Genomic DNA, 25,491 nt, shown 5'->3' with positions numbered 1-25,491 from the left:
TAGAGACTGCCTGGTTCAAATCCCAGCTCCACCACTTGGTTCTGTGATGTTGGAGAATTTTATTAATTTCTCTTATGATCAGTTTCTTCTTCTATAAAACGTGGGTAATAGAGAGTAATGGTTTCATTGGGTTACCATGGAAATTAAATGACATAGGGCCTGCATACACTATGCATGCAGTAAATTTTAGCTTTTCTCCGGCCTGGACAAGGGAAGTATAGTGAAATGGAGAGAAGTACGGGAATTTCAGAAAAGTTTTGGATCAACACACTTCTGGTTCAAATTAGTCCCTCTCATCTCTAGCTTCAATATCTCAATCAGGAGCCCACCCTCTGTCCACCTGAAGCCCACTGGCAAGGAGTCTAGTCCCTACCCCGGTATCCAGGACTCTGCATGGCTCCGGCACCATTCCCACATGATGATGAGAGGACCACGAAGGACCCGGATGCAGTGACAGGGCCCCTGCAGCAACCCCCGCCTCCTTCCTCCACTATTTACTGAGTGTGCCCCTGGTGGCCCTCCCGGTGCTGGACACTGGTGACGCAGACCAATGGGGTCTCTACCATCAGGCAGCACCCTTTCCCAGCTGGAAGTCAGACACTAAACAGATTAACAAACAAGAAAACGACCGGCTAGGAGGTGCTGGAGAGGAAATGAAAGGGGCGAGGAGACCGAGTCTAGGGGATCCTTTTGACAGGGAACTCAGAGCCGCTCTCTGCACTGGTGACACTGGATGCAAACCGGAATGTGGGAATGGACAGGCCATTTGGAGAGCTGGGAAATGGCATTCCTGGCAAAGGAAACAGATGTGCAAAGCCCAGAGATGGAAGAGACGAAACAAAGGCTAATGAGTCCGAGGAACGGGGAGCAGAGGGCGGGGTAGGAGGTGAAGAGGCAGGAGCAGGGGTGGGGGGTTGGGGGGGGCGGTGAAATGAGTCCTGCAGGGAGAGTGGCCCAGGTGCCCAGGCTGAGTTTATTAGGATGCTGCGGATGGAAAGCTCTAAGAGGATTAAAAGCAGGGGAAAGATAGGAGTGATTCGTGAAACCAGAGGCAAGTTCTGAGAGGACAGGACTTTGTTTTCTTATCTCCCCATCATCTAAACGAATTTTGGTAAAGGCTCCTGGCAGTTTGTGGACAAAGGACCAGAAGGACCAGAGGTGGAAAGCCGGGCCCCAAAGAATCACTGAATGTATATGCCAGAGCCTATAATATAATACATTCTCATCAAAAACGCCGTTATTTCTAAAGGAAGGGGCAGCAGAGACAGAAGGAGGGAGCATTTGCTCTCATAAGCTCGATAACTCACATGGACCAGACATCGATCTTGGGGCCATATTTCTTCCTGGCCAGAAGTTCCGGCGCGGCGTAGGCGGGGCTGCCACACTGTGTGCTGAACGGGTCCGAGTGGCCCAGGATCCCTGCGCAGTTGCTCAAACCAAAGTCTGTGAAGAGGAAAGGACACAATGGACTCCGAATTAGAAAACTGTGAAAATGAAGGGGGGAGGGGCGGCGGGGCAGCAGAAAAGGAAACATTCTGTCAGGGTAACACATCATTTAGCATCCGAAAGGGAAACCAGCAGCTGCAAACTGTAACGTCTGGATACGGGCCTCAAGACAAAAGGATGTCAGCTGATGGTTCCCTGGCTTAACTGGAAACATTTTATATCAGGCCTCACTATAAAATCCAGCTAGCGCTAAAAGAATGTTGACCCGAAACATATTTCTATCAAATCTTGGAAATGAGTCATCCAGGAAAAAGAGAGGTTTTGCTTTCGAGGACTGAGGCAGGAAGCAAGAACAAGCAGCGGGTCTTGGAGTCAGCGAGGCAGCTTCCGAGTGGTCAAAGGGGCGGGAGGGAAGGCTGAAGGAAGATGGATTTTTCTCTGGCTGGTGTCAGTGTCACCCCAAGTGATACGCGATCCCACCATGTACAGCTGACTTTTTCAGCTGAATGTTTTCATCTCATGCAAGTCTTTTAAAAATGCTCCCAATGCATGCAGCAACATATGGGGATTTGAAGAGGGAAAAATATATATACTCGGTGATTTAGACAATGCTGAATGTTGGCTGGATAAATAACGGCCAGAAAGCTAGCAGTGAGAACTAGACTTAAGTGACCTCATGCGGTAGCATCGCTTTGTTGCTAGGTAATTAAGCCAACTGGGAAGAGGAAAGAAGAGCCCAAAGTATCTAAAGCAACCTGGGTCCATTCTGTTTTTTGTGCTGTGTTTACTTTTGATCTTAAAGACAGGTAATTAGAGAGCTTTAGTGTTCTGTCCTTATCTGATATCTTTCCTCAATCTTTGTTGAGCTCAGAATTAAGATCGTGGTTCTTCCTTTGAACTTCAATGTAAATATTATGGCTTTTGGTCCCCAAACAGAAGACTGTCAGCCTACAGGGCTGTCAGAAAGGGGCCGTGGTCAGAGACTAGCTCCAAGGCTTGAACAAAACCCTTGCACTTTCTCAACCAGCAGGATTTATATCTAATTGCACTACGGTGTTTTCTCCTTGACGCTAACGTGTCTCCACCTGCAACATGCACGACTGTTACGAAAGCTGTGGGAAAGCTCAGGACAGGAGAAACACGGAATGGGGATGCGAATCCATGATGTTATACACCATGGGTGAAGATGCACCACGAAAAATTCTCCCAGCAGTCATTGGGTTAAACTGTGTCATGACAGAGCTTTTCCAAACCCCATCTGGGCAGCGTGCTGAAAACTCTTCAAGGTTCTGAAAGTCACCAAAGTCTCCAACTTAGGGTTGGAGATAAAACATCAGAACCTACAACAGAGATTGGCAAACCAACCAAAAATGTTGCATGTTCACACATTTAAGTCTTCCTTTGCTTGTATGTTTTCATGATTCAATTTGTTTTCTCTTCACCTCCCTTCTCCTCTCTTCCTTTGCTCCCCAATCTCCCATCCTCCCCCCTCACCTGGCCCCCATTTCCTTTCTTCTCCACTCAGCCAGCATCAGTCAGCCTCATCATCACCTAGCCAAGAAGGCCCTTCAGGAACCAGCTCTCAGATTCCTATCTCAGGAGATCTCTGTTCAAAAGGATCTCAAGGCTTCTGTTCTCAGGCCCCACCCTGTAATATCACTGCAGTGGGAGAAGGGGGGGGGTGTGTGAATATTTTTACAAGAAAAAAAATCATATTGAGCTTTACATTGGATGGCTGTTGAAATGCTTTGGATTTGAAAATCAACCTAAAGGAATTTTAATGAAACAACGAATGCATCAAGGGCTCCCACTCTGGTGAAACGAAAGACAGCACCATGAACAAAGGTTACATTATTTAGGGCAACATTTTAAGAAAAAGTTCATCAGCAGTCACGTGAGAGGCCCAATCTCCTAGGAGTCCCAGAAAACTTATCTCTAGATTTCTGAGATTAAAACAAAAGACACCATTCCTAATCTCCACGGTATTCCTTCCAAAAACAGCAAAGAACTACCTCATTCAGTTCACTTCCTCAACTCCCAGGACCTGGGTCTATAATGAAGTGCTTGATAGCAGACAGGGCAGGGCTAGCAAGATAAGAGGCCAGATCATCCCACACTGTTCCCAGGCAAGCTTGGGAACACACTCTTGCCTTGTCTTAAGCACAGTTTCAAGAAGATAAATTAGCAGAGGGTTTGGGTAGTGGAGGAGATAAAAATCTGCATTTTAATGACTTACGTTGACCTAGCTGAAGGGGTTTAATTTAAAATATATCGTGGAGCAATAACCAGTACGTTGCACATTCATAATTGTAATTATTAAAAATTTACACATATGCCTATAATTAAAATTGTGAAACCGGAGAGAAGTTCCCAGTAATGTCACACAAGTTGGCCTCAATTTGATTTGGTGAACACATAAGCCAATTATTACTCAATTTTCTGAGAGCTGAAAAATGAATCTCAAAAATTACCCAACTGAATGCTGCTTTGGAAAACTGAAGTGCCACATTGTTCTAAGTTGTGACTCTGACGTTTTAAGATTATACTAAACTATCAAACATCAGACTGCTTTGTTTCTGAAGGGAAAAATCCTGATGATATCAAATCTGAGTCCCCGGTTAATTCTAGTTCATTTGAAACATGGCTCACAGGACTTCAGTAAATTTATTTAAATCAACTTATTTCAAAGAAAGAGAAACTATTAGAAGAAGTGGTAATAACTATAATCAACCTTGGAAAAACAACTGGGTATAAAATTCCTTTGAAGAAAAACGTTCAAAGGGCTTTCAAGTTGCAAAAAGACCGTCCTAGAGACATTTGATCCAAATCGCCCAACCCAGGGGCAAGAAAACCCACAAGACACCAGGATGTCCTTCCCTCCAGCACCTTCCCTTCCCTCCTTGACCTACTCCATATATGAAAAAAATGAGGAAATGCAGCTTCTGCTAAACAAAATGCAATTTCCAGTTGCCCTGTGGGGTGGTACTCTGTCTCCTTTGATTACAAGTATGAGTTAGGGCTCTTTGGTTTTATCTGGTCAGGACAGAATTGGAAGCCACATGAAAAGCTCTAACAAAAGGAAATCTAATTATCAAAGCCTCCTTTCCAGTAGTTTTGGGAATTCTGGTTTCTGACAGGCCCATTTTGGCTCAAAAAGCTGAAAGGCCTGTTTGGGAGCCAACCCAGCTGCTGCCACGCTGAGAGGCGAAGACTCAGGGACATTCGAATAAAACGGTTCCTGGTATCCAGAGAACCACCATCGGTCACATCAAGGGGAACGAGGGCTCAAGTTTAGGTACATCATTTCTTCATCTTATTTGTACAGATTTTGTTATGTGGCCAACCTGTAAGCTACTTATAAACGCATCCACCGTTTACGGTGATTGGTTCCTCTAGAATCTTCTCAGCAAACTTCTCACCAATGAAAGGTCTGTACTTTTCAACACTGTTTATTCTCCAGTACATTTCTGGTTTGATAAATGGTCGTCTAGAGCTATCCCTTGGGGAGAGAGAAGAGAGGGTAAGCATAGAGGCAGACAGGGGTGGAGGTGGGGCAAAAATGGAAGGAAAGAAAACAGTACGGGCAAGGCTGTATTGGGGTGTGAGAGCCCCCCAGTGGGCTGCACTTGGCTAGAATCACCAGCCTCAGTCTGGACGATGCACGGGGGAAGTGAATTATTCCAACTTTTACAGTAATGGGCATCCGATCTTCACACAACCTATTCACTGACAATCTCTGTGCTGTTAGGGAAACTGTCCCTGTCACCTCCATGTTTTCTGAAGACAAGTTACAAGTCCATCTGTAAGGGAGCCTAAGACCAGCGTCCTTTCCTTCCTTCCTCTTCCCCCACCTGGACGTGCCTGCGTTAAATACCACAGACCCTGGAAACAAGGACCAGAGAGACATCCTGCAGGCATGTGACCATCTGCCTTTTCTAATGCCGCTGTATTTGGTCCTCAAGACAACTAAGATGCAACAGTAAAGCAATTTGATAAAAAGAAAACTCTTTGAATTGTCCAAGAATATTCTAAGAATACATTCTTTAAAACCTTTTTGGGGCAAAAAATTGGTTTCTTCCTCATTGTTAATCTAACAATGAGTGTATTCGAACACCCGTCAATGGTGCTTAATCACCCAGCCAAGGGTCTGGAGTCCCCGAAGCCCCTTGCCTGATACTGGGTTGAGAGCCAACTGGGATTCCAAAGTATCTAATTGGTCATTTATATAACATATTTTAGAGAGTCTTGAGATGGTTTTCAGCATGTGCTACACAAAATTTCCTTCTTGAGTACAAAAGTTAAATTCTCAAATTTCTATTGCTCCTTCTCTTATCCCCAAATAAAAAGTCTTTTTCAAGCCTGAGGTGGAAGAAATTCCTTGCACTTGAGGTGGAAAAAGAAAGAAAAGAGAAACATAAAAGACGGTGCCGTCTAACATCTTGGTAAAAATGATGCCCTGGAAATTTTGCCAAGAGCCACCACTGAGGCAAACTAAAATGGAATTCTTCTGGACAAGGAGCCACAGAGTGAATTCGCTTATGGACTCTGAACTGTGAACTAAGTATGACTCACTCTTTCTTGGAACTTCGTTCTGATCAGTACATACCTCTAAATTATCCCACTGGGGGTTTCTCTCTGCACAACCACCATTGTATTACGGGGCTTGGACAGATTACATGAAAAAGAAAAGGTAAAGTGTGTTCCTCCTTATTTCGGTGCCTCTACATTCGTTGAAAAGTGAAATAAGACATAACTAAGCTACGGGCAACATTTCTGAACCAAACTATTTCCCCCTCTTTTTATGAAGTTTTATGGTTAATCCAAATAAAAATAACCCCTCTAAAAATTCAGGTCTATCTGAATTTATGGAGAGGCTGAAGCTTGAATAACCCAAAGAACATATAAGCAACCTTTGATGGATACAGCATTGGAGCTTCCTAATTACGTTTAAATTATTAAAATTAATTTTCATTTTCAAAACCATTATTAAATATTGGAGGTAAAAGGAGGTGATCTAGAAGTATTGTCTGGGGATTAAAAATAGACGAGGAATAATTTTCTAAGCCAATAATCCAGAAATAAATAACTGAGAATTGACAACACAATACTTACAGGATAATCCTGCTTTAAAACAAACAAACAAACAAAAAAATCATACCAATCAGCTTGATATTATTGTCTTCATCCAGCAGCAAATTTTCTATCTTCAAGTCTCTGAAATAAATACAACCACACAACATTTTAGACAGGCATTTGAAGCAGTGGGATAACGTTTTGCTTCTGAGGAAAATGAACAGTTTGAGAGTCACTTTGAAGCTTTCTGCCCAAACGTGCACACTCCGGAAGTAAATGTTTATAAAACATCGTCTAGTTCGTTGCTGCAGACTTAAAAAAGCTAGAGGATTTCATAGAAGACCAAGAACCCTGAGGGCAGAACAAATCACGAGAACTTTCCAGAAGAAGTGGGACCAAAGTAGAAACCTGGGAGTTAAATAGAACTGGAGTTAGGAGACAGTGGAAGACCTCATCAAGACAGGTGCTACCTGAACTGCCAGGGAAATTACAAATGTGCCACATGTCGGTGAGATGGTGGGCAACGCCAGCCAGAGGGAGAAACAGATTTGGGAAAGCAGTTTTAAAAAAAACAAAACGCAGGTATAATTTGTCAGTCCTACAGCTTCTATGCGTGGAGTCCAAGTGTCACCCACAAATTGGCCGGTGATAATAATTAATCTCTTTAGCAAGCAGGTATTCTGGTGAGCAGACAAACGGAGCCCAAAGATGTCAGGGTCCTAATCCCTGATGTTATGCCTGACTATATGGTAGTTAACCTTACAGGATCACAGGGAATTAAGTTTGCAGGTGGAATGGAGATCACTAATCAGATCATGGGTGTCTGCGATCATTGATGTGGAGGTGACAGGAGGAGGTAGGAGAGAAAAGCACTCAGGATCATGCTGAGTGTGAGGTGTCTGTGGAATGTGTGCCGAGGACTATAAGCTCCTTGAGGGCAGAAGATATGCCTCCCTGGCTTACCACAGTACCCCAGTACCTTTGCACATCCCAGCTACTCAGTAAATAATGAATCTACATTATTACCAAATAGATCATTTTGGATTTCAGAAAAGAAAAAAACAAAATGTGGGCAAAAGCATATATTTGGTCATCAAAACTATCTAGGTCAATGACTAGAAGCATCTTAAATGGTAGCCTGTGAACTCAGACACACTGTGCCTATTAAATATGGAAGAATATTCTTCTCTTACACACACACACACACACACACACACACACACACACACACGCTTTCTTCCATTGTTTGGAAACACAGCATTCTTGGTCCAGCTTTTATTTTCTTACTTTTGAATAGAGACATTGGCAAAAGAATTTAGTTTTTACCGCTTATCTCTATTGCAAGGAATGGAATAGCATAATCGTGATAAACAAAAAAGGCGACCAATAGCACTACGTCCAAGTCCTGAGACAAAAGGAAGCAGTTGCTGGGACTATCATAAATGGCGGAGTGGAGTCCCATTTAAAAGGGACAATCGCGCACAGCTCCGTCCCAGCACTGCTAGCTCATCCCACTTTCCACGAGAAGTTCGAAATCTGGATTTGACCCGGTTTTTAAATGTTGGCAACAAATTCACATTTACAACAATAATAACAACCACACAGAATGGGCCAACTTTGCAGGCGAGATTTGGCCTGCAGACTACCAACTTTCAAACTCAGGTGGAAGCTGAGCCTTGAAAGGACATGAGATTGCCCAGGGGGAGGGTAGAGAATGGTGGGGGGAAGGTCCAGGACAACACGCTGGTGAGGGAGGCAGACACAGGGAGAACAACGGGGAAGCTGTTGTCATGGGAACCACCAAGGGCAGCAGGTCAAGGTGGGAAGAAGAGTTAAGGAGTCAAGTGCTGACAAAAGGTGAGCTCTAAAACGTGTCCCAGGAATTTCAATATTGGAAGATGGGTGGTAACCTGAAGCCTGGACAGCTGGATGAGACAGGGAGATCTGCGTTGAAACTTGCAGCTACCAACGGAAGGAAAAATTCTGTACCTTCACATCAGCTCAAATAAAACAATACACAGAATATGTTAAAATGATGGCAGCCTATAAAAGGTATCACATATGTCCAAATGCAGGGTGACCCCAAATCTAAGGTGATCCGCCCCACTTTTCCAGTGGGAAGACCCTGCCCTCAGAAAACGGTTTTTGGAAAACACAAACACATAATTTTTAGAAATGCAATGGAACTATCAAATGGCTACTTAGGCTATTTATCTATGAAGCTGTGCCATCATATTTCAGAGCATATACTACAATGATAATATAATTAACTTCAGAAATATTGTTCCCACACCGTCACATTTTTATGAAACAATTTTATTAAAACTTGTCACTGGCAGGGAGAGGATGACAGAGTCACGGTATAGTGTTTCCAGTGTAACACCATCTTCAAGCTGACCGGATGGTTGAGATTTAAGCACTTTTTGAAGCTGTGTATGATGCACTTGCTGGATATCTTATCCCAAGCTATTTAAATAATAAGTACCCATTAAAAATTTCTATAAATAACCGCTCAGTGATTTGTGTTTAGAGTGATCTCACAAATCCTGGCTAGCAATGGTGAGGCCATGTCCCTGGAAGTTATTATGAAAGCCACGTAAAAGGTTGTGTTTCTTTCCTTCCTACTGGTTTCCTTCGGTGACTTCTCAAAGCACCCAAAGTCATCAGTGAGGCAAGTCAAGGTCAATGGGTCTTCTCCAGCTAGTCCTTTGTTGTTGAAAATAAAGTAATTGAGATTTTTGCCCCCATACTATGAGTGACTTTGCAAGGACTCTGAAAGGTACTCTCTCTTTCCTTAGGATACTTGGGACATGATTTAATCCTGACCTTATATTCAAGCATATTCATTTAATTCCAATATACAGTACACACATGCACACACAAAACAGTGCATCAGCAATAGCTGAACTGTGATTCTGTAAAACCCTATTGTAAAGCAGCAGCACTACGGAAATCTAAAGGAAGGCCACAGTTTGTTTCCAGCAAAATTAAGCCTCTTTCCCTGGAAAGAGTGGAAGCCACGCTGATGCATTAAAGGAGAAAGTTTTTCGGAACAAATACTATGGAGAAAAACAGCTTTAAAATGCGAGGTACAAGCAAGCAACTGCCAAGAATAATAAACCTAAGTGAGATAATTCTGGGGCCACAAAAGCCTAGAGAATACCACAATGATTAGAAGAAGGATATAAATGGAAGACTAAAACTAAGAGGAAATGCAAAAGAAAAAAATATCCGCTTTTAAAAATTGGGGAGATGTCATAAAATCAAAGGAGGAGGTATAAAAAATGTAATTATTAGGCAAAATGAGAAAAAATAAATCCTTTGAAAGTCAGTGTCTTCCCACCCACTGCATCCCATACTCACCCCAGGCCCCTAGGGAAAATGCTCAGAGCAAACCTGGTTAACCAGGGGTTTTTACCCATCCATTACCTTTTTGTCAAGGTTTGTAAAAGATGCCAGCAATAACCAATCTGACTGCCTAGAGGTTCCATGACTAGTTACTAGTTAGTTAGAGACTAACTAGCTCCATTAGTCTCCGTCCAGATCAGTATACCTAATCTACCCAAATGAAAGGAACATTCGACCTCTTTCAGCTTCATTTATTTCCACCTCCTGCTTTGTCTTTTGAATTATATCTGGAAGGAGGGGGAAAACACTTTCCTTCGGACTCTGTAGGAAAACAGGCTCTAAACTTACATTTTTAAAAGTAGCTTTTGCCTATTTACCCAAATGAGTTGAAAATGGATAGACATGGATGTTTATAGCAGCTTTATTCATAGCTGCCAAAACATGGAGCTCCCAAGATGTCCTTCGTAGGTGAATGGATAAGCAAACTTCGGTACATCCAGATGATGCAATATTACTCAGAGATAAGAAGAAATGAACTATTAAGCCACAGAAAGCCACGGAGGAAACTTATACACATGTTTCTAAGTGAAAGAAGGCGGTCTTAAAAGGTGAAGTAGTATATGATTCCCATGATATGACCTTCTTGAAAAGGCGAAACTATAGACGGTAAAAAGTTCACTGGTTGCCAGAGGTTGGGAGAGGAGGAGGGAGATGAAAAGGCGGACATTTTTTCTTAGGGTGGTAAAATTATTCTTTATGATACTGTGACGGTGGGTACATGGCATCATACATTTGTCAAAACCCATAGAATGTACAACATAAACAGTACCCTAATGAACCCTAATGTAAGCCAGTGACCTTAGTTAATAACAATGTATCAATGTCGGTTCATCAGTTGTAACAAATGGACTGCACTATTCTGTGACATTCATAATAGCAAAACGTTGTGGAAGGGGGTTGGGGAGGATGTGGAAACTCTTGTCGTTTCAGCACCATCTTTCTGTAAACTTAAAACTGCTCTAAAAAAATAAAGTCTATTAATTTTTAAAAGCAGATATGGGGTATTTTTCCCTTTCCTAAGAGATGACTACTAGGAATGATTTGGCTACAACCAAGCGCCTCACTCAGGAAGTTCATTGTGGAGCAGCCTTACCAGGCCTTTCAATTAATTACCAGTCCATTCAACACAGAGGGCCACTCAGACCCTCTGCCCCACTACTCAACGATGACCAAAGAGGCCAGAAATGATCCCAAGAGACCACAAAATTGAGAGACACCTTCTCAAATAATAGAAAAGGATGAATTTATTCATAAGGTTCAGTGTTAGTGTGTTACCACGTACCTTTAAAAAATAAAATACTGCTAGGCCAGCGTTATCCTGAAAACCTCCCTTTGGTTTCACATGTGGTCCATGTGAAAACATGATGTTTACTCTAGCTCCATCCCAGAGAGCAAAATATTGGGCTCTGTTAAGTGGCAGATTTGCCGTATGGGAAGGAAGGTTTTGACAGCTGACCAGTTTGCACTCAACGACAGAGGCAATGCTCAATTTCACATTAATACTCCTTGATGGGATCGATCACTCTGGGCGGGAGGGAGACATAGGAGGCTCTTCCTGCACAGTCTTGGGGTGCAGAGTTCCTTCCTGTGCCAGGATGTTCAAGGTGAACTTATAACTGAGAACAAACGGGAAGAAGAAAATGGCCCCTGGATGGAGGGGAAATAGGTTTGCCTTGGCCAAAGGAGCTTCTAAGAAGAGTGACGACAAGTAAGAAAGAGAATGGGGTACAGCCTCATATAGAAGTGCTGGATCGAGTTACCAGGATGAGGGAGTGGGGACTCTGTATCTTGGAAACAAAGGAAGTGTCCATGAGGAGGGAGCCCAGGGAGAAGAGCCACCACGGACACAGGCACAAAGGTTTCTGGCCCCTTCTCTGCTAACTGGGCAGTTCCAGGGACAATTGCCCAATGGGGTTCTCATCACAGCCCTCGGCAGACCTGGCACTGGGTCGAGTTCTCTACTCTGCTCGGCGCGGTGGGCGGAGGGGAGTCAGAGATTGAGAGAGGGCTCAGGGGAGAGCCCTAGTCACCAGCCCTTTGTTCTAGGTTATTTCAAAAGAACAAGCTCAGACAAGCCAGGACTGACAATTAAAGATTCACCCACAAGCTACCCCTCGCCCTCCTCTTCCACCCACCTAAACTTTCCTTGCATTTCTTTAAAGATGGTAATCGCTAAGGTTTAGAGATTGGCCACAATCAGGAGGGGGAACCCCATGGCCATAACAAACATAATGGTGCCCAGGGGGGGCGAAGCCGCTGCTTGGACCCTGCAAAGAGGCAGGCAAGGGCAGTACTGGGCGGTGGGGAGTGGTAATGTGTGTGTGTGCGTGTGTGTGTACACCTGTGCGTGTGTACACTTGAGTGTGGGCACACACAGGTTTGTGTGTGTACATTGCAAGTTCATGAACATTCATGTATGTGCAAGTATGTGGATATGCATGCATATGGGGATAGCATGGGTGTGCACGTGTGTGGGTATGTATGAGAGGGCAAATGTGTGGATACGTGTTGTGTGTATGCCCCCATGTGGGAGTACACATGTGTCTGTGTGTACACATGCATGTGTACACACACTCATCTAGAATACTGGGATGGAAATGAAGGAGAGTTTCTTCGCAGGTTTCACCAGGCCGTGCAGAGCCCAGTAGTGAAGGTCAAAGGTCGGGCCTCGAACAAAACCAAATAGACTGAGGGGCAGGGACTCAAGAGAGAGCCTGGGGGAGCCACTCAGGGTTGAGACCCAATATGAAAGTGAGGAACTGAGTGGCATAAAACGGAGGCCAGAGACAACCAGGATTCAAGGGAAGGGAGAGAAGGACAGAGTGAGACTTAGAGAAGCTGGGGAAGACTCAAGTGGAGAAGCTGAGCAAAGGCTGACTGTGAAACAACATGGAGGCCCAGGGAAGTGAAGAAAGACAGGCTCTGGAGTTGGTTCTCTCTATACTGACCGCTGACTGGCCCTGGGCAAGTCACTTAAACTCTGAGTTTCTGATTCTTCTTTGAAAAATGGCCTCAAAAGATGAGGTTACATGGCAGAGCCATTAGCAGGAGGAAATGAGAAAATGTAGTTTGCCTAAGTGTTTTGTGGGCCACTCCAGGCTAAACAAATGCTAACATATATACGAGGTGAGAGGTGAGGTTAATAAAGTTAAAGATTCTAAGACAAGTGAAGAGGGAGATTCCAGAAAGACTGAAAAGGGGTGATTAATTTGGTGATAACCAGAAAAAAACAGTATTTGGGGGCATTAGTCCTCAAATGAAAGGTTAGAGATAAAGGGCTCAGGGATGGCTAGACCAAACTCATACAGGATCAGGTCTGGGGAAGAAAGTTCTGCCTGTGGAGATGGCCACAAGATGAATTTTAGTAATAAGCAAGAATAAAGCATCCAGGAAAAGCACATAACTCCCCAAGGAAATAAGCATTTTGCAGTGAAAAAGAGTTTTTTGGGATTAGGGTTTTATCTTCAAAGGCACTGTATTAAAACCAAATGATTTTTTAATCTTTGATTTATTTGTAATATGGGCAGTTTGGTAAAACACAAGAATAATTTGTTAAGCATGTACCTGATTTTATTTATTCAAAACAAAACCTTTATTGAGGTCCTCCAATGCTCCAGAAATGAATTGGGCTTATAAAATGAAAGAGCTATTCATTCACTCAAAAGATGTCATTCTACAAATTGTGACCTGAAAAATAAACAAATTGGTACTAAGTCAATGGAGATACCCCCTTGAAATTCCAGGGAAAATATGGAATATTCCAGAAAGAACATGGAACAGGCTACCAGAAAGCTTCCATCCCAGGGCTAACATTGACGCTCGCTGTATTCATTCGATTTCCCTTCATTTATTCAACAAAGTGCCCACTAGGCTGGGCACTGGGCTAGATTGTGACCTGTGCAGAAGACAGATATCAAATAAGTTATGTGAAAAGTGCTTGGAAAGCAGAGTGCTGTGGCGTGTCTATAACCAGGGGCTTAGCCTGGAGGGCCTCCTGGAGGAAGTGAACTTGGAGCTGCGACTTGAAGGATGAGGAGGATTCAGCCAGCCAAAGAAGGCAAGGGCAGTACAAGCGTAGAACAGCTGTGCGGCCTGAGCACAACTAACTCAGTCCCCAATGTATAAAATAAATGACGAGACTCAGTAATAATCACAGTGAACATGTAGTCAGCACAGCAGGTCCTCGAATAACATCATGTGGTTCAACGCCCTTTGTAACATTGTAGGAACTTAATTCTTGTTTGTATCAATTTGTTTATGGTAAAGCTGGTTTTGTTATATGTGGTCTCACATAACGTCACAGAACTTACCCACAGCATTAAATGAGGGCTTCCTGTACTTTCAGAGTATCTGGGTATCAAGCACTTTATATGGACGGACTCACTGAATCTTCCCAACAACCATATGAAGTGGACAATCCTTGATTTCTATTGTGTAGATGTGAAAAGAGAGGCCCGGAAGCCTGAGTGATTTGCCTGGTGCCGCTTTGAAGCAGTAAAAGCTGGCATGAGGACACAGGAGATCTGTCTTCAGAATTCACTCCGCTGACCGCTGTACACTCCAATCTACAAAGCTGTTGAACTAGAGTTTTGTAACATCTCACATTTCCATCATACTTTTTAAAACCCAGTTAAACACAGAATCTTTGATATGTATAACCAGGGCCTCCAGATATGGGCTCAGTCTCAGCGGAAGGCCCTGGGATCTCACACAGCCCCTGGATGTGAGCAGAAGTTACTCTGCTTTTGTCTGCCTTCCCCTCCCTTCCCTCTCCACAAAAACCTGAAAGTTAAAAGAACTCCTTAATACCCACCCGGTACAGGTTGTGCCTGCTTCTTGTCAGGCTCACAAGAACAAAGAAGGGGCCCCTCTCTTCCACTGCATTCCTCTAAGCGCACAGGGCCCCTTCCCAATATTGGTGAATGAATAAGGTCACGGCCCTGGGGAGGCGGCGTTGACGCACATCCAAGCCCAGGCTCCAGCCCCCTTTGATCATGTGTCTCCCTCCCCTAGTCCTGCGGCCCCATGGCTTGTCTCTTCCTGCTTAGAGATGGTGGTATTGTGTTACCCTGTTTTGTTTTGTCTGTATCGTTTGATTGGACTTTGTTAGTTTGAATGAACAGATGAATCTCAAATTAGCAGAATCAGCGTTCTTGATGATTGATGTTAGGAGTCAACGCTCTATATACAAGAGGCAAATCATCAGATTTTGGCATCCTGCTGGGTGAGCACGTTGGAGAAAAAGGGAAAAAAGAAAAACTCATTAGATTTTAAATGCAGAGTATCTCAGGCAAGGCTAACATGGAGTAAAGAAGTTAAGACCATATATACTCTGCTTTTGCCAAAGTTAACAGCCCTAGTGTAAGTAAAAGATACAAAAGCTACACAGCAGGTCCATTTAGGTTCCCTTTTTTCCTTACTACTTGTCATATTTACATGATTTTTAAAAATTTGCTTCCTTTAAATGATACTGAAATAGTTCTGGGTAGATAACTAAATATGTAGATTTAATATCACAGGAAAGAGAGCTCTGCTAAGCATCAAGTTGATGAGACAGAACAATATAGTATCAGCTTAATGAGGAACTGTGTTTTTAAAGCATCCTCTAATACACGTAACCAAAAGCCCTTTAAATGATACTGTGTAGCCACCAAAATTCATCCTAAGTCCTTTTGGATGATCCAATTTGTTTGCTCAGAACCGGTGACAACCGGGCATCTCTAAAATCTCTTATTCGTTTGAAAAAAATTTAGCCTCAAAATAATTTATGAAATTCATTCTACCTTTGCTACATGAAGGCGAAAATTTTCCACCATGGAAAAGGGCTACAGTAAATAGTATGCTGGCACTGAGCCAGATTAATGTGTGCTAAAAATTAGGGGTACAGAATTCTCGAAAGTCAAGACATTTAGTTAGAACCACACATGAGTATATCCCAAACAAATATCTTCATGTGATGTCTCAGCCACTTAGTCAACCCCCGTCCCTGTGCGTTGACACTCACGAACACAATTTCTAGACAGAAAAATGAAGAATTCCTCTTAAACGACACTTGTGTTTCCAATCTTCCCTAACTTTCAAAGACCTGAGCTTCAGCCATTATTGGCTTATGAATATATTTCCTAGGAGAGAGCAAGAAGCCGAGCAGCAGATCAGAGCAAGAAAAAGGGCACCATCTTTGCTATCAAAACATTACCAAACCCATGCTTTCGACATTCTGACAGTAATTGCGCTGAAAGGGATTAGTTTTTGTTAAAATTTTTTTAAAGGGGTTGTGGAGAATTTCCTTCAGGAAAGACCAGTAAGCAACACACAGCTTTCACTTGCTGTTCCTTTGTTGTACTCGAAATCCCAAGAAGCTGAGCACAGGGCGGATTTTTGACAGCACAAAACCCTTGTAATAACACCTTGACTCCCATGGAAAGCTCTGCCCCCTGGTCCTATTTTCCACTGAAACCAGTGGAGTTTGTAATCCACACCGATTCATCCATGAGGTTTCTGCCTTTGTCATCCTAATAAACAAAGACAGAAAGCAGGCACACTTACGACCATCATTGTCCTAATAATGGCAGAGCTATGACACAGCAGGCTACCCAGGGTATTATTGGAAAGAGCCAAAAATAGTGTTATTCACTCTGAAATGGCTGAATGTTCCCTTCCTTGCTGATCCAAACTCAAAGACTTCTAATGAAGCGTGATTTTGTGACAACATGTGTGACTAAAAATATGAATGTGAAGAGCTTTTTTCATTCACCTTGGCGAGGAAACGAGCCGCCTGAATGGTAATGGTGCCTGGTCAAGGCTGGCTCAGAGGACTCCCCCCACAGTGTCCCCAGGTTTAGGCACGACAGGGGACAGCATCATGGTGCCAATCCCGTTAGTAAGTTCTATGACTGAAAGACCTACAGCTACTTTCCCCACCAATCAGACTGTGAATGACTTTCAAACAGATAAAAGCTACTGTGAGAAGTTGAATTTTTAAAAAGAGATGTTTCCTTCAGAGGTTAAACATAGAGCTGCCGTTATGACCCAGCAATGGCTAAGAGTGGAACTCTCCAAGAGAAAAGAAAACATATGTTCACGTTTTAACTTATACACAAATGTTCACAGTATCAATTATTCACTCCGGCCAAAAGGTGGAAACAGCCCAAAACGTCCATTTACTGATGACCGGATAAACAAAATGTTGTATAGTCATACAATGGAATACTATTCAGCCATAAAAAAACAATGAAGTGCTGATAGATGCTGCAGCAGGGAGCCTTCTTGAAAATATTATGCTAAATAAAAGCATCCAGTCATGAAAGAGCACATATTGCTTGTTTCCATTTACATGAAATGTGCGGAACAGGCAAATCCATAGTGACACAAAGTAGACCAGTGGTTGTCTGAGGCTGGTAGGAGAGGAGAATGGAGAATGCCTACTAATGGTACATGGTTTCTTTGCGGGGTGATGAAAATAATCTAAAATTAGATAGTGGTGATAGTTGCACAACTCTGTGAATATACTAAAAAAAACAACAACACTGAATTGTATACTTCAAAATGGTGAATTTTGTGGTATGTGACTTGTATCTCAATAAAAAAAATGTTAAACTTATGAGTATGAATATACACATACAACATATTTTATGGCTTTAACTTGTTTTTTAAAATGAGAATCCATTAAACATGAGCCCTAAATTTTTTCAGCAACCTAGAGTAATTACTGATTATAATTCCATGAAGGAAGAACTATGCATTCATTGGTGAAGTCAACACTTTCTTGGGAGGAAAAGAGGGCACTTTTATTTATTTAATTTATTCATTCATTCATTCATTCATTCATTCATTCATTACAATTTAGTGTAGCACTAAAAGTAGGCACCCACCACCCACGGCAATATTACTAAGAATAGTGTTTCCGTTTCCGTTTCCGTTTCCTTATGGAGCTCTTCCTCAGGAGGGAACAGGCTATTTGAAAGAAAATAAGTTTGATTTTCAAAATTATTTGCTAGGTTGGTTTGTCTTATGGGGAATACCCCTCACTTTTAAGGGCAAGTTCACAATTCGAATGGTGATTCACTTTAATTGAAGAAAACAGCTATTGAGCAACTACCACAGATAAAGCAAGCACAGTGAAAGCATCGTCCCTAGCACTAGCTGAAAAACAATCTCATACCGTCTTAACACTGATGCCTCATTCAGGCCCCTGAACAGCTGGTCTCCTTATCCTGCAAATAATAAGAACAGCAACCAACACTTACATGGCCCTTACTATGTACCAAACACTGTTCCAGGCTCTTATTAACTTATTACACTCTATACATTAACCCTTATACTAACCACAAAACAAGTATCGTTATGATTCCCATTTTATAGAAGAAGAGACCAAGGTTCAGAGTGGTGAAGTCACTTGCCCAGGGTCACAAAACTATCAAAGGGCAGAGCCAGGATGCAAACCCAGGCACTCTGCCTTCAGATGCCACCCGTAGAACCCCACACTGGCATGAACCCAATTCACAAAACAACAGCACGGGACAAAACCACAGAAGAATTGCACACCATGCTGCAACGAGTCAGCCTCGCTTGGAGCATGCTGACGCACAGCGCTGCCCACTCATCACAGTCAGCGACGGTCAGCAAGGTGTGGCCCTTACCTGTGGACCACCCCCACCCGGTGCAGGTGCTCCACGGCAGAGATAAGCTGCCGGATGTATCTGCGGGCTTCAGACTCCTCCAGCCGCTTCTTCTCGTATATCTTGTGCATTAGGTTGCCCCCAGGACACAGCTCCATGACCAGGTAGTAGCTGTTGTCCGTCTCCAAGATATCAAGGAGCTGCGTGATGTTGGGATGGCGGATCATCTGCTGGATCTGCCCCTCTCGCCGAAGGTTTTTGGTGACATAGGTGTCTTTTTTGGCTCTCTTTTTGTCAATGACTTTTATGGCCACCTAAGGAGATACCAAGAACATGGCTGTTGTCAGACACGGAAGGCAAAGATTATTATTCTGACTAATCACAAGAACCCTAGGAAAATACATAGCTACTTTCAGCACCAGGAGAAAAACATTATCTAAAAGAGCATCATGGGAAAAAAAGAAAAATGTGACGTCGGCAAAGATCGAAACATTCGATTACTAAGGCAGAGAGGGAAATTTACTTAAGCAAACTGGAATGGTCATCGGAAGACTACGGGAAGGGTCAGTGTCAAGGGTTGGTTCACCACAGGATGAAATATCAAGTTCTCCTCCAGCAAACGGCCGCTTCTGGCCCCTTCTCAGGCCTCGCCATCATTCCTCCAGGTCCGGACCCCCATGCCTGAACTCCTGAAACTGCCAGAGCTGCCCCACCTTGAGTTCTAGGGCGTGGTGAGGGAGCTAGGGGCTGCAATGTCCAATGACACACACCCCGACCCTCCTCCCCACCCTCTCTCTGCCCTGCGGCAGGGAAGCCCTCAGGCCAGGCTGCCTCTTTCCCTTGGTGAAATAGAAGGAAGGTGAACTCTCGGTCCTATGTCAGGACCCAGCCTTGTATAAAGGGAGGGATGGAGGGAGGGAGGGAAGGACGGAGGGAAGGACGGAGGGATGAAGGGGAAGGGAAGATTGTCCTTTCTTCCCAAATCCGCACCCCTTCCCAGCTCTCCCCTTTCCTTAGTGGCAGTCACCTGTCCCCTCACCAAGTCCTGAAGCACACCACTGTTTTTGCCCTCTTCTTTTCTCACATCTTCATGCCTCTCTCTAAGACCAGCTATTGCTACCCCGTGGCCCGTGGCTTCCTCCTGCTAACTGCCTCTCTCACCTTCTCTTCCTTCTGCTCATGATGCCACCAGTCTGGTTCATTTAGGACCTTGCCTCCTAATGCTCAGACATACTGCCTCTAAGAGAGACTTGAGCAAACCAAGGGACATCCTTATACAAGGCTAAAGAGCCACCGCGGTGTAAGATGGAAACAATGGACCTTCCGTTTCTATTTACCTCCTCTTTTTTTACGTATATTTTGTAATTGTTTCATAACGCACTGAATATATTAATACAGGAGTGTGATATGGGTCAATAGATAAATTATTAATAAATGATAGATAGGTAGATACATACATACATGTTTTCAGTAAGGGACACAAATGCTGTTTCCTTGACATAGGATTGTGATAAAAAATAAAGTCTGATCACCAACAGCCATCAATGTCCCACATCTTGTCCCTGATGCCCATCCTGGCTCCTCACAGGCACTCTACTCTGCCTCAGAATCCATGGGTCTGGAACTCTGATTTCTCTCTGAAAGCTCTTCGGGGTCTCCTGCCTACAGGGCAAGGTCCACAGCCCTCAGCCCAGCACTCGAGCCTCTGTCCAGCCCCGAACCCTGTCCCCAGGCAGGTCTCCTCACTTTCCCAGAACACACGTTCTGTTACTCTCCAGGCTTATACATTCACGCCACTCCCATCGCCCATTCAAATCCCCCACACCTCACCCCCCTCCTTCAGCCGTTGACTCAATTCCTTCCTCCCTTCCAGAGAGAGTCCTTTTAACTCTACTTCCTTATGTTCCCACCACACTTACCGTGTTTCCCTGAAAATAAGACCTAGCCGGACCATCAGCTCTAATGCGTCTTTTAGAGCAAAAATTAACACAAGACCCGGTCTTACATTATATTATGTAAGACCGGGTCTTATATTAGAGTAAAATAAGACCAGGTCTTATATTAATTTTTGCTACAGAAGATGCATTAGAGCTGATGGTCCGACTAGGTCTTATTTTCGGGGAAACACATTATCATCTGCGATCCCATTTAAAGCACTCGCCCCTTGAGGCAGGGACCATGCCCCTCTTCACCACACACAATGCTTTGTAAACGATAAGTGACAGATAGATTACAAACTGAATGAATCACTGAGAAGCAAAAACAGCTGTAAACAGCTTAATCTGTTCTCTCTTCTGGAGAACAGTCGTTTGTTGTTTTTTTCAATTGCAATATAACTGACATATAACATTATATTAGTTTTAGGTGTACAACATAACAATTTGATACGTGTATATATTGCAAAATGATTATCACAATAAGTTTAGTTAATGTCCATCATCACACATTTACAAATTTGTATGTGTGTGATGAGAACGTTTAAGATCTGTCTTAGCAACTTTCAAATATACAATACAGTATCGTTAACTATAGTCACTATGCTGTACATTACATCTCCGAAATTTATTTACCTTATTACTGGAAGTTTGTACCTTTTCACCTTCTCTGTTCATTTTAATGGGGATTTTCAGGCACTTAATCCAAAGACATGACAAAGAGGAGAGAATCAGCCAATGGGACCAGACAAGCGAGGGTTCTGTACTATCCCAGGTCAATCTAAGGCTGATGCTGTCTGCCCACAGAAGTTAGAGTTAGAGTCTGGCTGTAGTTTGGCCCCATCTATTCCAGGAGATGCTAGACTAAAAGCTTTAAAAACTGTACTCATTCATGACCAAAACCCCCCAAAAAAAAATCCCCCCCACACACGCACACACATCCATCAGCTTGTGGGGGTGGGAAGAAAGATGGATGCTGAAGAGCACAATTAGATTCTGTCTTTGCTTGAGTCTGTGTTGCAATGTTTTAAAAATTACACCCTTTGGCAGTGAAATTCTTCAAAGTACTATGAATAAACAATAGCCTGAAACCCAGCAGTAAAACGACCTGCCTTTTTTAACAGAGCAACAATTATTATGAGGATAATTTATTTAGCTCTTTTATTGCCTGTAGTAGGTTATATAATGCCCCAAAGACATTAAATCCTCCTCCCTGGAACGTGTGACTGTGACCTTATTTGGAAAAAGTAAAGGATTCTGAGACGCGATTTACCTGATTATCCAGGTGAGCCCTCTATGTCATCACAAGTGTCCCTATCAAACAGAGGCAGCAGGACAGTTCACACAGAGACACAGAGGGCCAGGCCGCGTGAAGGAGGAGGCAGAGAGGGCAGTGATAGGGCACCAGCCAAGGAATGTCACCGCCCACAGAAGCTGGCAGAGGCCGAGGACAGACGACCCCAACAGCCACTGCTGGGAGCACGGCCCTGCTGACACCTTGATTTTGGTCCAGCGAAATTGATTTTGGACTCCTGGCCTCTAAAACGGTGAGAGAATACATTTCTGTTGTTTAAAGCCACCAAGTTTGTGGTAATTTGTTACAGTGGCCGCAGGGAGCTAACACACCAAGTGTGTGCCCCACCATCATTTGGTATCTTTGTTCCCAAGTTCTACTGGCTCTGAGAGTCCCGTCCGTGGAAACCCTGAACCCTTCCAGCTACCTCACCTGACAGTTTCCTACTATAAAGCTTTGTCTCCATTTTCAAATGCCAGCTCTTCACCAGGCTGTTTTCATTCATCCCCTAACCTTATATGTTCTGCATTGACAATACTGAAAAAGGAATGCCATTCTTGATTACACAAAACTGTTCCATCAACTTCATCTGTAACAACTGACATGGGAAACACGGAGGTAAAATTAAGGAAAAGGAAATCAATGACCAGCCAAAGGAGGTATCTAATTTAATTTGACAGTAATCAGAGTTTGCAGGCACTGATTCTGCAGGGTGACGCCTGGTATGATGGGTCTCTCGCTGAAAAGATAAACTGCTTTAGACAGGAGAGTCTTAAAGAGCAAAATTAAATATGCACACGCTCAGTGAGGAGCCAGTACAAGGACCAGACTGGACTCCCGATCTGGTCCTCAGTGTGTAGAGGGGACGGCAGTGCCGGGGAGTGTCTAAGGCTGGATGTCATCCTGAGCACATCAAGGAAAACAATTTTGCTATGAAAGATCAATAAAATGAAGACTCCAGTTCTTCACCAGATCCAAGTTGCAAAGCCTCCTGAAATTTCACAAAGGAACCTGTCTTCGAAGATGGCCCCATATTTCCAAGACAAGGAGCAAAGTCTTGTGGTGTTGGGAAATGTGTAGAGAGAATAACACAGCTCCAACAGATTCTTCACCAGCTTCTCTTGTTAACTGAGAAATTGCATTTCTAACAGTTTGACAACTCCCTCCCTCCTCTGCACCCCCACTCCCTCCAAAAAAAAAAAATTAAAAATGCCTACCAATGATGGATAAATTCAGTAAATTAACTTTTAAATAGCTAAGTTCATAAGAAAGAAAAGGAAATCTCCCGAAGCCGAGAGAGAGAGAGAGAGAGAGAGAGAGAGAGAGAGAGAGAGAGAGAGAGAAGGCTAGATCTAAGGTGACAAGGTAGCAGATATGGGGGTAGAAGCATAGAATGGGGGGAAGGGGTGACTGCAGGCAAGGAGACCCTGAGGAAAAAAAGGAAGAGCTGCAGGAGTCTGCTCTGCATAGAAGGGGAGCACAGCCCCTCCAACACAGGAAAGGGGGAGCAATGGCAGCCGTGGATCCCACTTCATCAAGAGAGGTGCCATTGGCAGAAAGGAATTCATGCTTATGGCCCCTGTTACGTATTAGGAGAAAAAATTACAACATAAAGTTGTACTTAGGATGAGGGATGCACAGAAGCCTATGGCCCCAGTCATGGCACACACTTCTATAAATCACTTGGTCCCTACGATAATGTAGGTAAACCACTTAGCACGATGTCTGGCTCCTTAAATGGACGTTTAGTAGCTTTATTATCATTACCATTTTACTGTTAATCTGAGCCAGCACGTAGAAAGGGTGAAAAAGCATTCAAGCTTAGTTCAGCTAAGGAAAAATGTGCATTTCCTTGACCTGCAGTGTTAGCATGTTAAAAAGAGAAGCCTGCACGACATTTCAGTGATTTGAGTTCTCTGGAATAGAGTCGCTTTTAATTCCCAAGGCAGTGGTTTAATATCAGTCGAGTCTCTCATCTTCTTTAAATATTGACTTAGTTGAGACTGTCTACATAGGATCAGAGTTAACGGGATTTAAAATTCATCCCTTCATCCTGGATCACCCTTCACTGCCTTTAAAATTCATTACTCTGAACACATCAAGAATTGTTGATGCATTCAATCTCCAAAATGAAAAGGCAGATGTGAAATGGATCTTCCATATGACAGAGGGGAAGAAAAAAAAAATACTGATCAAAGAGACAACTCTTTAATATTACAAAACATACATATATGTTATACCCATTATACAACGTGTACTGTGTCTTCAAAAGTTCACAGTCTTTCTTTAATCAAAGCGATTTTACACTGGAATGTCTCAAAGAATCAAGATGCAGAGGAAAGAGTAGGCCCTCATCAACTGAATTTTCTTTTTACATGGAAATTAGCCAAAAAGAGCTCTTTCCAGAACACTTTGGTTTCTTAAGGAATACTGTATGTTAAACTCAAATGAACCTTTTCTGTCTCAGCGAACATTTATTAAGTACCTAAAAGACACTCAACACGTTCTACACGCCAAGTGTACACCATGAAAGAGACATGGGTCATCAAGCCCAATTCTGAGGATAATTCAGATTCTTTACAGTGGTTCAAGATTACCACCTGTTACAAGCTGAACTGTATCCCCCCACCTAAATTCATGTGGAAGTTCTAACCTCCAGTGTGACTATATTTTGAGACAGGGCTTTAGGAGGTAATTAAGGGTACATGAGGCCATAATGTTGGAAGGAAGGAAAGAAGGAAGGAGGAAGGATCCAACTAGCCTGCTAGCCTGCTTCTTTGTCATTTCCACTCCTGCCTTGGGTAAGTGTAACCACTGGAGCCTTCCCCTCCCTCAGCTACAACACAGGCAGACCAAGGTCTTTCCTTTCAACCATTAAAACTACAGAATGTGACGCCACCTGTGGACATGGTTTCAGCTCATGCGTGATTGTGGTGCAATGATGCACAGGCCCCCTTTGAGAAATGCCACCTTCTCAAACAGGTTCCCTGACAGGCCTAATTACACCTGCACCCATGCCTTCTGCCCCCACCATGCAATTCACAATCCCCCTACTTGATTCTGCTTTTCCACCGGGCTACAATAGGCCATTCCTTCCTCACAGCACAACATTCTCCCCACTCCAGAACCTCTTCCCGGACTCTACGAGCAACCCTGCTGGATCCTTCTCACCCTTGTTCCAGCCTCCTCCTTTTCCTAGAACACTCTTATACAACCCCCTTCCTGACACCAATCCCCATTCTCACTCCTATGGTGGCTCACCCTTGCAAGCCCAGGGCCTAGCATAGCATCAGGAACAGAGAAAGAGCTCAAAAAAAGTTCTGGACTAATGACACAGCCAATACATGTGCAAGTGATGGAAAGAAGGAAGAGAGGGAGGGAGGCGGAGAGAGTGGAGGGGTGGATGGCGACAGCCCTCCCCAATTGCGTGCATGCCTTGTGGATTCCACTTTGGCCTGGACAGAAGCCAGACACTAAATGCTCAGGCTAGAAAGTAGAAAAGAGGACATTGAACAAAGGGCATTGAGGGTGACCCTCTGTGGGTGAGTCAGAGGAGAGAGAGAGATTTAGGATCACTGCCAAGCTAAAGGATGTGGACTGGAGCCCTCGTCCACCCTGCTGTAGTGTCCTGCTTCCTCAGAGCCTGGCTGAGAGTTGGGAGAAGTCATAGGGAGAAGAGGTGCTGGAGAGACATGATGACCAGTGTCAAGGCGTGTTG

The 25,491-nt window shown here is 43.6% G+C and overlaps 1 protein-coding gene across 1 annotated transcript in view; it reads right to left on the bottom strand.

The window, feature by feature from the left end:
* The window catches only part of HUNK (hormonally up-regulated Neu-associated kinase), a 99,334-nt gene that overhangs the window by 42,964 nt on the left and 30,879 nt on the right, over positions 1-25,491 (bottom strand). Inside the window, exons 2-4 of the mRNA XM_033091010.1 lie at positions 18,567-18,859; positions 6,605-6,660; positions 1,308-1,443 (exon numbers count right to left, since the gene is read on the bottom strand). Of these exons, the coding sequence (XP_032946901.1) occupies positions 1,308-1,443; positions 6,605-6,660; positions 18,567-18,859 (485 nt within the window). The remainder of the gene's footprint in view (positions 1-1,307; positions 1,444-6,604; positions 6,661-18,566; positions 18,860-25,491) is intronic.

This window comes from Rhinolophus ferrumequinum, chromosome 2 (genome assembly GCF_004115265.2).
Source record: "Rhinolophus ferrumequinum isolate MPI-CBG mRhiFer1 chromosome 2, mRhiFer1_v1.p, whole genome shotgun sequence".
NCBI classification, from domain to species: domain Eukaryota; kingdom Metazoa; phylum Chordata; class Mammalia; order Chiroptera; family Rhinolophidae; genus Rhinolophus; species Rhinolophus ferrumequinum.
Note: the sequence above shows the minus strand (reverse complement) of the source record. Positions and strands in the feature narration are given on the sequence as shown.